Source organism: Lepidochelys kempii, chromosome 11 (genome assembly GCF_965140285.1).
Source record: "Lepidochelys kempii isolate rLepKem1 chromosome 11, rLepKem1.hap1, whole genome shotgun sequence".
In the NCBI taxonomy this organism is placed as follows: domain Eukaryota; kingdom Metazoa; phylum Chordata; order Testudines; family Cheloniidae; genus Lepidochelys; species Lepidochelys kempii.
This window is the reverse complement of record NC_136390.1, coordinates 17688056-17702840: the sequence shown is the minus strand read 5'-3', so window position 1 is coordinate 17702840 and position 14785 is coordinate 17688056. Positions and strand designations below refer to the sequence as shown.

General features: G+C 38.7%; 1 protein-coding gene across 4 annotated transcripts in view; it reads left to right on the top strand.

The window, feature by feature from the left end:
• Nucleotides 1-14785, top strand: part of NCKAP5 (NCK associated protein 5) — a 623444-nt gene that overhangs the window by 74037 nt on the left and 534622 nt on the right. For 2 of the 4 annotated variants that reach the window (XM_073305277.2, XM_073305278.2), the window contains exon 2: nt 3806-3934. In XM_073305277.2, the coding sequence (XP_073161378.2) occupies nt 3866-3934 (69 nt within the window). In that variant the 5' untranslated portion in view covers nt 3806-3865. Of the gene's footprint in view, nt 1-3805; nt 3935-13806; nt 13899-14785 lie in introns of those variants that run through there. The other 2 variants (XM_073305290.2, XM_073305280.2) reach the window with 2 other exon arrangements.

Here is a 14785-nt window from a genome sequence, read left to right as displayed (position 1 = left end):
AGGCTGGTAACCTACTGACTTTGCAGTGAGGATAGGGGCTAAACCACTCAAGTGCTGATAGTCCGACAGTGCTTTCCCACAATTTCCCCGTTGTGCCCAGAAAAACAAACAAACACTTCCACAATTCATTGGTAAGGCTATGGTTTTATCACGGAGGTCACGGAAGTCACAGAATCCATGACTTCCAAAGACCTCCGTAACTTCAGCCCTGGCAGCTGGGAGCTGCAGGGTTCTGCTGCCTCCCGCAGTGGCAGGGAGCTGTATCATACCCCCACTGCCTGAGGTAGCGAGCCCCAAAGCTCTTAGCCGACATAAGCAGCAGAGGTTCCCCCAGCACCCAGTCGCTGCAGGCATGGGGAGTACCCCGCAGTTCCCCGGCCTCCGCCATGGGAGGGCAGGGGGACCCCTGGCAGCTCCCTGGCTGCTGCCACAGGAGGGCGGGGGACCCCGGCAGCTTCCCGCCCACACCACAGGAGGGCAGGGGGACCCCAGCAGCTCCCCGCAGCCACCACAGGGCAGGGGGCATGGGGACCCTGCAGCTCCCCACCAGGGAGGTGGGGACCTGGAGCTCCCAGCCACCCCACAGCTTCCCATTTTATCATGGATATTTTTAGTAAAAGTCATGGACAGGTCACAGGCTTCCGTGAATTTTCTTTATTGCCTGTGACCTCTCCGTGACTTTTCCTAAAAATATCCATAACAAAATCTTAGCCTTATTCATTGGTAAAGAATCATAAAGCAGCTCAGCTTACTGCAGCACAAAGAATCCTGGGCCCTTCGCCAGAAGTCCTAGTGTCACCAGTAGGTGAGTGCAGCACCAGTGAGGACACATGGAGTTGGGTATGGTTTTGCAGTGTGGCTGCTCACACCTGGCCTAGGCTAACCTTGGTGCTGATCACCTGAGTTAATTCTGCAATGAAGAAATCCCCTCAGGAGCATCAGGCAGCAGATGATAAACTGAAAAGAGAAGGCTGGTAAATTGTTTTATCCTGATATGTAGGTACAGTATTCCTCATGACGTGGGCAAACTGTTAGTGAGTGGTACAACACTTAAGGTCTATTCCTGCTAGACAGCCACTCTCTCAGAAGGTGGAATCTCTCAGGAGGTGCATTTCTTCCCATTTGAATTACTGTAGGTCTCTTAGCTGGCCTGTAGGTTGATCACTAGGAGATAGAAGCCTACCAGATAAAGCTCTTTCTTTGGGACAGGAAATATGTTGCACAGAAATATCTGTTCAGAGATAAAAGCTTGTTTTTCAACATTTTAGCCAATGTTTTTATCTTTAGTTTGAAGAGAGAGTCTGATTTTGAGGTTCAAACTGGCCTTTGGCTTGTCTGAATTAGAATATTTTTGTTTGTTAAGATTCATGGGCAAGATTTTCAAAAGTGACTAGTAATTGTAGGTGCCTCAGTTGAGGGTGCCCAGCTGGAGGCAAAATAAAGGGAAGAGATATTCAGAATGTATATTTCAGAAGGTACTTGCTTTCTGGAAATCAGGCTTCTTTAAGGTGTCATGAGTTGCACACCCAAGAACTGAGGTACCCACAATCACTAATCACTTTTGAAAACTCAACCCATGTGTCATGGGCTATTATTTCCTAGTTGGAAAAGGGTAGGGCTAGACCTAGATTTGTAACTGTTGATAAATCTAGACTATAACATTTTTGGGAGCCTTGTCCTCACATATATGTGTAAAATGTCCATAGTAGCTCAGTGTCAGTACTGTACAAATAATTGATAGATAGTCTTACATTCATTATTTGTGTAGTGGATTTGGGAATGGTTTCTGCTAAGTGTCTGCAGACAGGACAATCAAAGCACTTACTCAAATGAAATCATGCCCTTCCACTGGGGTGGTTGCCTCCAAACTATGACTACCTCTAGCTCACGCCAAGGTGAGCCTATTGGTCAATAGAAATGTATTTTAGGGAAGGTTATGCTTGGCTGGTATGATGATGAATGGATAGAGATACTGTGCAAAGATGACAAAAGTTAACCCTTTCTTTCTCATGTCTGGCATTTTATAAAGAGGAGAACAGCATTGTATTGAGTTGCCGTTGCACCTTTAATAATATCCATTGTGGTATTTCACGTGAACTGTGATAATTCATCTGGAAACAGTGTTAACTACGTAGTAACTCACCGTTGTGCTCCCTCGTTATCTCAAGTGAATAACACATTTAACATTTTAATTGGTAGCAAAGGAAGCAGAGGTTTACTGTAAACAGCACTGCACAAAATGGAAAAAGAAAGTGATTGGAGCAATAATTGAGATTTCTTCACTGATTAATTGCCACGCACATTTAAATATTCTCTCACTGAGCTCATTTATAGCGATTAATCTCTCTACAGACTAATTTACAGGTATTATATAGAAAACTGGCTGAATTTTGATCTCACACCAGAACAAAACCAGTATAAGTGAGGTCAGATAGGTCTGAAGTTGGGTAGAATGGGAAACCTGACACTGGATATATTGCTATCAGGACAGATTGTGATTCCCCTTAGTCACCTTGAATAGCTTCTTACAATAGTAATCCCACTGAAGTCATAGGGCTATTTGTGGTTCAAGGTACTATTCAAAATAAGTAAAAGGAGTTAGAAACTGGTTCTTATACATGTAGGGTCAGATTCTGCTCTATTTTAGTCTGGTTTTCCACTAAATAGAATGGATTTGGCACTGAGTGAAACTAGGAGGATTGCAACCTTGCTGAAACCATTATTTTTTTAATGGTTTTCTTTCTAAAACTGGTCTTGACTAAAGATTTTGGACCAAATCCTCCAATCTTTGTTCAGGGAAAGCTCCCTTTGGCCTTGCTGGAAGTTAGCCCAGAGTAAGAGCTGCAGACATTGCCCTTTGACATTTACAGATGCACTCAATGTTGGTTGCAGTAGAAGTTTCTTATACTTGGCTCTACATTTATGTGCATACTTATTTGCCTCTATTTGGGTCAGATTTTGATCACAGTTACGTAGTTATAAATCCAGAACATCCTCATTAACATCAAAGACATTATTTCAGATTTACACAAGTGCAGCTGAGAGAAAAATCTGACCTACATTTCCAAAGCACACTAGACAAACCATTGCATGCACAATATACCTCTCTTAGAAATGTGAACCTTTTAAGACATTTTCCGTTATCCTGGACACTTGGAAATTTTTTTTTACGTGATGCAAGTTATGTCTTAGAATTAATAGAAAAGGTCACCAATAATGACACCACTAATTTCCTCCACTGCAGAAGTACCAGAATTTCACAGGATTAAATTCTATGGCCTGTATTATGCAGGAGGTCAGACTGGATGATCATAGTGGTACCACCTGGCCTTAAAAATCTATGAAAGGTGCTCAGGGTTTTCAACTCCCAGAACATTGCAGGATTGGGCTCAATATTTGTGCCTCATAAATATAAAAAGGAGTTATGCCTGTAAACATGGTTTACTGGGGAGTGTGAGCAAAATGAACTGTTTATTTTTTCAGACAGCTTACTAGCTCTGCAAACCCATTTCCCAGATCTGTTAGTAAAAGACTATACAAACACAGGGGGCCCTGATAAAGCCAACCAAGGACAGTATCAACAGCTGGGTGGTGGTGGTTTATTTTTTGTTTTTAAGATATCACCTCAATATATTCAGTTTACATTTCTCTCTGGACAGATCAACTTTTTTGGAACAGAAAACTTGTTCCTGGAACACAGCCTACTCGATTCACAAAGTTATTAACTGCTGGATTATTAGAAAGTTAACGATGAAAGACAGAAACTGTTAACTTGAATATTGAAATGTGCATTTATTTATTTCAGTGACACTGGAAACAGCCTGATATTTCTAGTAGATTGCAAGGAAAACAAACCACCAAAGCCATGGAGAGAAAAAAACAACTGCAGAAAAGGGAATTTGGGAAAAGACTTTCTCTGGACAGCAGTCTTGTGGTAAGGACTAAAATATTCATTTACTGTTGTGTGTTTTGGCATTAAAAGTATTGCTCTTTAATTTAAGGAAGCATCATCTGGCACATGCTCTGGATGAATTATTATTGATATACCAAGGACCTGATCCTGAATTTAATGAGAGCATGATCTTGGCCCCAAATCTGCGTTCAAAAAGTAATGTTTTAGCTGCTGAGTGGAATAAACAAAGAATTCTTTTACAGACATATCATGGATGCCCAGATTGGAAAATACTTGAAATATGTGTTTACAACTAGTATGCTGAAACTGAATAAACTGAGAGGTCTCATCCTGCCCACATTCACCACTGTGACTTTTGCAGAGGCTACTCCTTATTCTGAGAAGGGAACTTTTTCCTTGGAGGTGATCGCAGATCTGCCGCCTTCTCAGAGTAATGAGACTCCTGGGAATGATGCTTGGGGAAGTGGCTGGCATGCTTAGTGAGTCTCCTCCATTGTATAAATGCAGAAAAGGATGGGTCTTGCTTGACTGGTAATGTCAGCTGTTCAGGGAAACAAATGTAGAAAGGGGACATGTCTGTGGGAGCAACAACAACAAACAATGAACAACAACAAACAATGAAGTAGTGACAAATGACACATGCACATAACACTCTTCCTCATAGCACAGAACAGAGTCGCTTCTTCTTGGATCCCCTGAATGAAGGGGAAAAATCAAATGTATTTAAGCCCCGCTAGAGCTGAGCAAATTTTTTCAGACAAATAGCTTAGTTGACAAAAAATGCAGTTTCAGGTCAACCTGAAACTATGTATGGATTTGACACCAATAGTTCTGGCCAGTCACAAAATGGCTAGAGGAGGAGGCGAAGGAGGTGCGGATAGTGGTGGTACCTGCTTTCCGCCTCCATGCCATAACCTTTAGCACAGCTGAAAACCCTTAGGGAAAGAGCTTGAAAATGAGGCCAGGTAAGCTTTTCTCAAAGAAAAAATGTAGACACAAAAATATGAGGATGATTCATACTGTGAAGCATCATGAGATTTTCTACTAATTAAAAAGTTCGAATGAATATTTTTCTGAATACTTTACCAAAAGCAGATATATTTTAATCCGTTTATTTCTGCGGAGACTAAGAATCCTCTTGCCCTGAGTACCAGCAAAATATCCACTGAGGGCCCTGTTCAACTCTTGTTAGATCAAGAGAAGTCTTACAATTGACCTCAAGGGAACTGGATCACTTTTAGGTTAAATGGTCATATGATTACTGCTATTATTGTAACAACTAGAGGTCTCCACTATTGCCAACAACTGAGAATTTCAATGCACAGGCTATTAATTAATATTTATAGACAAAGCATGCAAACCTTTAGAGCAATGACAATGATATTTATAGTTCCATGATCAGGTGAAATGAATGACAAAATATTTAACTTGATGTAACAACCCTTATAGAAAATCCCTATACGACTTCAGAATAATACCACCCTTTTCAGTGTTCTATCTGATGGTTGACCTTCCCCACCCACCTGTAATAAGGATATAGTTTTTGTATAGGAATTTAGAATAATTTCTATAACCTGTATTGGTTTCATCCCTATTAAGCTCTTGGGAAGCTTTCTATTATGAAAATCTGTGTTTATATGTTACAGATAAGACATGATTATTATTTAAATCAGAGACACATGTGGGGAGCTAGGATTAGAACTCTTGATTTTCATCTTAAAAAAAAACAGGCCTCTGTCACTTCAGATAAAGGAAAGCTCCTTTAGATGACCTTATTAATAGGGGTCCTCTGTTCTGTCTGTGGGCCAGTCAATAGATGGAAACAACACAAACTCTCTCAGACATCTTAGACAAAGTCCATCCACCTACATGGAACTAGAGCCCTATATTTTTCACAAATTCATGATGATGGAGGGGCAGATGGGCCAAAGCTGATCGGTATTGCAAACCTGGGTGCCAGGTGCCTGGAATGGAGAGCTGGAGTCAGCCTCACAGGTCAGAAACCACTGCTGCATGGTGAGTGAGGGGCAGGCTCACTCTGCAAACCCCATCACCCAGAGAGTCTTTCACATGTTGTGGGCAGGATGCAATACTTGTGGATAAAATGAATAAAATAAAATAACATGAAATTCACAAAAAATTATAACAAAAATATGTTTACTGAGCTCTTACATCACTGTGAATTGCTTTTGTAGGATGGGGGTCACAGTCACATCAGGGTTATGCTGTGATTACTGAAGGTACTTCAATTTAGAACTAAAATAAAATGCAAAAGAAATAATGTCAATGGAATAAGGTTCTTTGCGATATATTATTCAGCCATTCGGTATTTCTCTGTGTTGTACAGTTTTTCAGGCAGGATATGATCCCTGGTAAACAAAGGAGACAGAACTGGGACTCAAGCTTTGTAGAAGTCTGTTGGTTTGGTCTGCAGTTTGTAGTTTTCTACAATAAACTTTATAAGATTGATTCAATATAAAATGAAAATCAAGTAGCTTAGGCCTTAAATTTAAGTTCTGTTAAGTTTTACAAATCTAATATTAGAAATGTTTCATGATTTTTAGTTTTTTCAAAAAGCTTTTTGCTCCTTCTGACATTTGGAACCAAAACATTGTATTGGTAAATGACAACCAGCAAATGAAAAATGCAAGGAGAAAAAAATAAAAGGAAAACTTGCTATTCTGTATTTTTTTCCAATCTGAGTTAGAATGCAAAACAGAACTAAAGAGCAGACTATGAAGAATACATTAGCTTTTAAATAATTCTTTCAGTTTGGAATAAGGGAAAGATATTATTAGCATCAGTGTACTTTTTAATAGGGTATTTTTAACCTGGCAAGATCCCTTTTATCCAATAATAATTACCAACTTATTTTGTAGGTGCTGGAACTAAGAGTACTGCCGCAACCCCTGGCTTGAAGTGGTTTCCATCAGATACAGGGTTTGCAGTTTGGTTCAATGGCTCTCAGCACCCCCACCATACAAATTGTTCCAGCACCTCTGACTTATTTTGTTAGTGGTGAGGGATGTTGGCCCTGAGGATGCTATTAAAACAGCTAATGAAAGGATTGATTGTATTTCAAGTTGTCCTAAGAGAACTTCTTCCCAAAGTAAGTAAATAAAACAACTTTTCAAGAAGCATCTGTGGGATAGAGAGACTATTAGAATGTGTCATTATCACTTTGAATACAACTAGCTGTGTATTCACGAGGTCTAATACTCTGTGAAAATAATAAAAGGCTCACCAGAAGTCTAGCCTTTGCCTGATCCAAACTGTTCAGTTGTCCCCAGGACACTTTCTGATCAAAAAAAGTCAATGTTACAAGCTGTGCTCTTTATTTATGTGAATAATTCACAAGCCGGCTGTGTGCTTGGTTAGCATTTGCAGCTGTGATGGCATTTAGCTGAGCAGGAAGTTTGAGAATAGTTTCTTTTCAAGCAAGCCAGCATTTACAAAATAAGTTTTTTACTTACTTTAAAAAGGAGGCTTTTACTTTTAAGAGCAAACTGCAGTAAATGGTTTCTTTGGTGGCTCGTGAACTGTGAGCTGATACTTTCAACCTAGTCATACACTGCTGTGATTCTCAATTGGATTAACTTCAATGACACCACTACACTGTAATGAGGGTAGCACTATAATATAATAAATTGCACTTCACAATGAGAGTAATAGCTATACCCACCCACCCCTCCTCAGATTGTATTACAGTCAAACACTAGGTAAAGGCCAGTCTAGTCAATAGTCGGTTAGGAGACCTACTGGGAAGGAACATTGTGTTTTCTAATGATTAGAGCACAGGACTCAAAGTCAGATGTTCTGGGTTCAAATCCTGGCTCTGTGTCCTTGATCAAATCTCTCTCAAATTCTATTCCTCAATTTTCTCACAGTAAAATGGAGATGATAATACTTCCCTATGTCACTAAATGTTGTGAGCCTTGAGTTTCTAGTGTGTGCTTGTAAAGTGTTTTGAGACCTTTGATGAAAGGTGTCATATACAAAGTATTATAAAAACCTCCACAGAAAGCAGTGTTGGTGAATCTGGAAGGGGATTCTTCCTACTGTGTGAGAATTCAACCAATGTCCCAAGCTGTTAGCACTGTATTGTTCAAAGTATTATCTTTTACCTGATATGTACAACCAGTTGAAAACTTGTGAAGTTTAAGGATCATGCCACTTTTCACTTGTCATTTAGCAGATAAAGGGCGACATAATCCAGTTTGGGTTGCTACATTGTGTCGCTATGAATCTCCATACTGCAGTCCAGCTGAATATGGTATTCTTTCAAATTTTCTGTCCTGATATGTTGGATAGTGTTGCATCACAGAGCAGTGTATATTTCAGTGGTGGATGCAGATTCTATTTTGAATGTGTGTTTGTGCACACACACAAATGAGAAAATACCTGTGGAAAAGTTCTAGATAGTTAGAACCAGAAAGATTCATTTCATAAATAGCTGGGGTTGAAAGAAAAGCTTCTTTAGAGTTTTTGACTTTATTTATTCTAACTTGGGTCTCAAAATGAAAGTAGCATCTGGTGTCACAAACTGTATTTTAGAGCTGGTTAAAAATAGAATTTCCATCCTGTGAGAAATTCTGAGATTTAAAAATTGGAAAACTTTCAACCAACTCTGCTGTAATCTGCCTTATGCTGTTAGTAGTCCTAGTCAAAATTATACAGCTTACATGGAACATACTTATCGACTAAGACTCATGTGAGCCAGGGGTCTTTGGGATACCAGACAGATTACTTTTGTAGGTTTCCTTAAAATGCTTGTCAAGGCCCATTTACTTTGAATAACTGACAGTTGCCTTCTCTCTGACCCTCACAAGCTGGTCATCCATGCTCCTTTTAGGGGTCCATTTGACCCAGATAAGAAATGAATCAGGATAATTATGAAGCATTCAGATTCCCCAGTAGCAACAGCAACTGGCTTTCTGGTCAACTCAACTGTCTCTATAAATCCAGGCAGTCTTCATGACACCAATGAATGTTTTCCCTGGTGTAGAAACAGTGCAGGGTAATTTGGCCTGAGACAGTTTCCAAGTTGTTTTCCAAAGAGCTTGTTTTCACTGTCATACCTTAGAGATTTTCTTAAAAGTGAAAATCTTTGGTAGGGCTGAGGGAAAACTACCTCTTACTGTTTATGAGCACACAGTATATTTTTTCCTAATTTGAAACTCTAGTTTGACAAAGATAACTGACAATGTGATCACATTTCAGGGTTAATGGCTTCTCTGACTGAATCCAAAACCATCTCATAACTGTTCATTGCACTCCTATGTGTCTTCAGCGATATATATATATATATATATATATATATATATATATATATATATATATATATATACCAAGAGAAATCCTTCCACTCTGTCCCTCCAGGCAGTGGTAATACAATGTAATATTGTTTATACTGAAATAATAAGACAGTCCCAGTTTTTTGCAAAGGCTTGCATCATGCAAACTGCAGTTCCAGTTGTAAGGATTCTCCTCGTACTAGGACAAATCTTTCCAGTTTTATTCATTGTGGACTGAATTCAGTGGGATGACTTGTGTAAGTAAGTGGAGCAAGATTTGGCCCTTAACAAAGTTGTTCTGTGAACAAATTGTACCGCGTTATTAGAAGGTTGAAATGTCCATGTTAATTAAAGCACTCTAATGAATAACAGACTATGATGCCTCTGTGGCTCCATTTAGGTGTTTTGTGAAGTTCCTTGGAGATTTAAACCCTAGAGCTGGACAAAAATGAGAATTTCCATCCTGTGGGGAATTCTGATATTTTGAGATTTCTTTTAATTTGTTGGGATGAAATGACAAAAATGTTCATAGAATTGAAAGTTGAATAAAAAAATTTCAGTTTAGAAATGTTGAGACATTTCATTTTGTTGAAGTGAATTGAGTCTTTTTGGTTTGAATCGGTTCCTATGAGTTGCTGTGATGCCCATGGGAGTCGTAGTTTGAGTACCTCATGCCCCCATTTTCCTCAGTGGTCAAGCTCTCTGGTGGGACTACATCTCACATGATCCACCAAGGTGGCTCAACCAGGGAAACTGTGGGGCATCCAGGGAAATATCCAGCTAGGGAGCTTGGCTGGCAGATGAGAATGGGGGCACCCAGACAATAACTCCCACTGAGGCATCATGGCAATTCAGCGGGACACAGATTAATGTCAAACTGACCCAAAACAAAACATTTTAATTTGTTTTGATGACTTGAAACTTTGCTATATAGGGCAACTTGACCTGAAATGAACTATTTTGTTTAAACTTTGCCAGTGAAATACTGAATTTTTTTTGGCAAAACTGAAATTTTCCTATGGAAAACTCTGATTTTTGCAGAAACTGCATTTTCCATAGACAATCTATTCAAATGGCAAACTCATGACAAGCTCTACTAAAGATAGTGGGCTGGAATTTTCCACCTTTACTCACGCTTTGTAGTACCTTACTCCATGAGTAGTCCCAATAACTTCAATGAGACTGATCATGCAGAAAGGTACTGCTCGACATAAGTAAAAGTGGCAGAATCTGACCATTGTGATGGCTTGAATCTGATCTCATTTGCTCGTTTTACACCAGTTAAACTCCATTGACTTTAATCAAGTAGTTCCTGATTTACACCAGTGTAACTTATATCAGAAACAGATACCAAGTGTACGCCCATTCTGTAGGTACTTTGTCACATATGCATTCGGTTACCAACAAATACCTGTTCCTCCTCCTGTTGTTATACGTGCTTAGGGTTGAGTATAATTCTTCCCACATGTTCTGTTTTGTAATATGGGTTGCACTGTGATACTGACTCTTTGGCTGAATTTTGAATAATTTTGAATTATAGTTGGCTCCCATCACTGGCTGAGAAGCATTTTTTTCATTTATGGTTCCATTTGATGGGACTGTTATTTACTTTCTAACCAGCTTGTAATCTTGGTTTCATCTGTGACTTGAAGCTTTCCTTTGAGTGCCACATCAACCACATTGTCAAGACTTTATTATCAGCACAGGAATTTAGCAAAGCTCAGGCCACTGCTGCCTCAGCAAGCTGCAGAGGTTTTGATTTATGCCTGGATAACAGCACGGTTGAATTATTGCCATATCTGGTTCACAGACCTCCCAAAGTGGCTGTTACTTCTCCAGCTTGTGTGAAATTCAGCAGCTAGAGGACACACAGCTCAATGTTTCCAGCAATCAACATACCACACCTGTACTAGGAATTATATGCTGAATTCCTTTCAAATATGATATTCATTTTATCGCACTTAAACCTATAAAGCTCTGAATTTGCTTGTTTCTCCACATCTTCATGAAGTATCAGTTTCTCATGTTCTAGGACTGTCCCACTGCTTGTATGCTTACAACATATATTGTTCAAGAGTGTGTGTCTTTGTTTGGTTGTGATCTGTATTCACCACTTGCCCTTGAAAGGTAGGGAATCTGACACAATAGGAGTTCCTTGGTCTCCTCTTCCTTCAATAATAGAAAATTGATATTTATATATAATTTCAAGTTAACTTATATCAAATGATCTGAAATATTGCTTTATTAAGGACACTATGTAACCAAAAGCTGATGAAGTGATTAATATACTTTACATTAATTTTTTTATGTCTAGGCTTGGCAGAGTTCATTTTTTTTTTATAATGTTGATGGATAATATCAATGTTTATTTAAGCACATTTTAGATTTTTATCAATTTAAATGTTCACAGTTATGGGAAATTATAGGGGGACCCGTTTAATGACAGTGGACTTTAAGACTCAAAAAGTTAAAGGTTTGTAACCATTAAAGCACAAATCGTCAACATCACATATCAACATATACAAAGTAAATATCCTTAAATCAAACTCTAAGTTCTTAGCAGCATTTTTCTTATGTTTCCTAACTGTAAATTTTGATTATTGTCACTGGAAATGTTTTGATTGGCTTGTGTGTGTAGAGTATAATCAGTGCTTACTGACATTTACAGATAAAAATCTAATCCTTACAAACCTATTTATATCCCATCTTTAAAACCCACAAGCCAAGATTTTCAAGTGTTTGTGGATTCTGAGTGGCTCATTTTTAGGGTGCCCAACTTTGGGCATCCGAGTAGGACCTCATTTCCAAACGTGTTGAAATTCCTTCTGAAAACCAAGCCCCTTTAAGGAGTCTTAAATTGAGCATTCAAAGAGTGAGGCATCCAGAATCACTGTTCACTTTGCAAATCTTGGCCATTTGCCAACTTCATCGCTGGTGTCATTCCATTCATTTCAAGGATGTATTCAAAACTGTGAATTGAACACTGCAGAAAGACAAGCCATACTTACCGTGCCATTGCTGAATTTCATATCTATATTTTGATCAAGAAAAACAAATATTAAGGTAGTGCTACTTGTGGTTCATAGTTAGGGGTTAGTTGAGTTTTCGCATTGACAGCAGAGATTCACCCATTGGATTATGTATCAAGAATACAGTGTATCTTTCCCCAGAACTACCGAACTCACTCTTTGAGTACAGAATGAATCTCTGCAAATTTGCAAGTATATTAGTTAATTAATTTGAGTTAAAATTAATTTTAAAATTAGTCTTTTAAGAAATTTAGCACCATGTGTGCGGCTATTTCTTTGTCCTGAATTATCTTAATACTGGAATAATGCAAACTCTTCAAACTTTCCTTATACTTAAACTAACTAAAATATCTGATTACTTAAAATTTTTTGGTAGGATTAATGGTATTTTTTGCCATTTTTCTACATAGTGGAAAGTTTCTTCTTCAGCAGAGACTTATTATAGAAGGACATTATTAGAAAAGTCTACAACGGACCTCCCCCTTTTAAAATCTCTGTCATTTCCAATTGTTTTTAATAGGACTGAGACCACAGGTGCCTTTGATTAAGATGCCCTCTTTCAAAATGGCCACTGCATTCTATTGGGAATATAAGAATGAAGCAAAGCTGCCTTCAAAGAAGATGGTGGCCCCTGACAGCACAATGTCCTGACCTACAGGGACATGATGAGAGGGGAAAATGGGAAAAAAATCAAATGTGGCTTTTTAACCTGGGGCTACAGATGGTTTACTGCTAACCATAAACATATGATTTATGCACGGTGTCATTGCAAGGCAAAGTTAAGGTGTTTTTTTGTGCCTAGGAATTTTATACATCTGTTTGTATGAGTATTAGTAGCCATGCTGCTATGTCAGTTGTGGTATGGAAGATCTCTAAGCAACAAGTTTTGCGGGAAGTGTGTTGGTGATAAAGTAAATGGTCAGCTTCTCTCTCAATCAATACTGAACCAATGCACCAGCTTCAATGGGATTGCTGCTCTTAACTCACAGAGGTGCTTTTGAAATTCCCATCAGAGCCCTCAGTTTAGCTTGCAGAGATGCAAGTACTAGACGCAGTAAAATTTACAAAGACAGTCTCCATAAATTATCTCAAAGATCTTCTGCAGTCCTGAGGCAGTAGGTATAATCAGTTGAAGTTAATGGCACTACGCACAACTTTAAGCATGTGTTTTAGTGTTATGAAAACAAAATGGGTAGACAGTTGTTAAAGCTAAAGAACTAATAAGAAATAGAGACAGGAAAACCCAGAACCCTGGATCCAAACATTCCTCAATGTTTTGGCTTGAGGCCCATCTTTAATAAGAGGCAATAATGAAGACACAATGTATTGTCAGCCGGTGAAAATCAGGATTGCACAAGGTCATTGTGATAAATACTGTGGCTGGATTTGTAAAAGGGCTGGGTAATTTTATGACCTCTAATGTTTGTAGCTTTGCAAGCTAAAGTAATGATGAGTGTAATCTGATCTCTTGCTTCAGGGGATAAAGTAATCACCTGTAGAGCAAGGACAGACTTCATACCCGCCCCAGATGGATTACACAGTTGGTTGGGCAGGATAGAAAAGCGCCTGCCTTTCTCTGATGAGGTGCTGTCCATTACCAGAGAGAGGATTGCCAGCTGACTAAAAGGACCAATAGTCTGATCTGGTTTGGCAAATCATACGGTATGTTGGTATGGAATGAATACTGAAGCAAGGGTTCGAGAAGAGTTTGGGGATGTCTGGGTTTAGTATTTAAAATAGAATTACTTGAATTTATAACACTACTCTATTCTATCCCTTAGTTGCTATTTTCAATGTTAAGGATAATAACCATACAGCTCTGTCTTGAGAGATTTTTTTTTTCACTGAAGCCTTGATGGATGTTTCAAATATCAAAACAACAGAAGAAACAGAATCTGCATTGAAAACGGAGTGGAAAATATCTTCTAACTCCTGTTTACCTTGTTTTGAGTGTTTAGGTTTGAGATTTCTGCCCCTTTATTCCACTGGAAATGTTGACTGATAAAGCCACCTATCATGGCTTGTCACACTAGTTAAAATAGAAAGTCCAATGTTTATATAGTAGCACAGTCAGCTTAGCTTTGAACTCTGTCTTATTTTCTTTCATATATAATAATATGTAACATTTCTGGAAAGTAGAAATCCCTAGAGGCAAGATTATTTCTTTTAAAGTTTAAACCATTTTAATGTGACAATTGAGCACCCAGAAGCAACTGTAAGAGGGAAATATGCTCACTGAACCGGTTCTTGTTTATTTAGAGTAGGTTAAATTATATGGTGGATGAAGACAAGTCTAAGGAATGGGATCCAGTTAGCCCAGTTGAATGCTATTTACTGCTCACTTTCTGCCTCACTAAACTGTATATTACAGTGGCACTTTTCTGTGACCACTTCCTTTAGAATGCCTTAATCTTGCAATGTTTCGTATATACCTCATGATGGGAATAATTACTTCAGCTTGAATTTTGACATAGAGAAGACACAAGGCCTGACTCTGCTCTCACCTGCACCAGCGTAAATCAGGAATAACTGAAGTCGATGGGATAAAT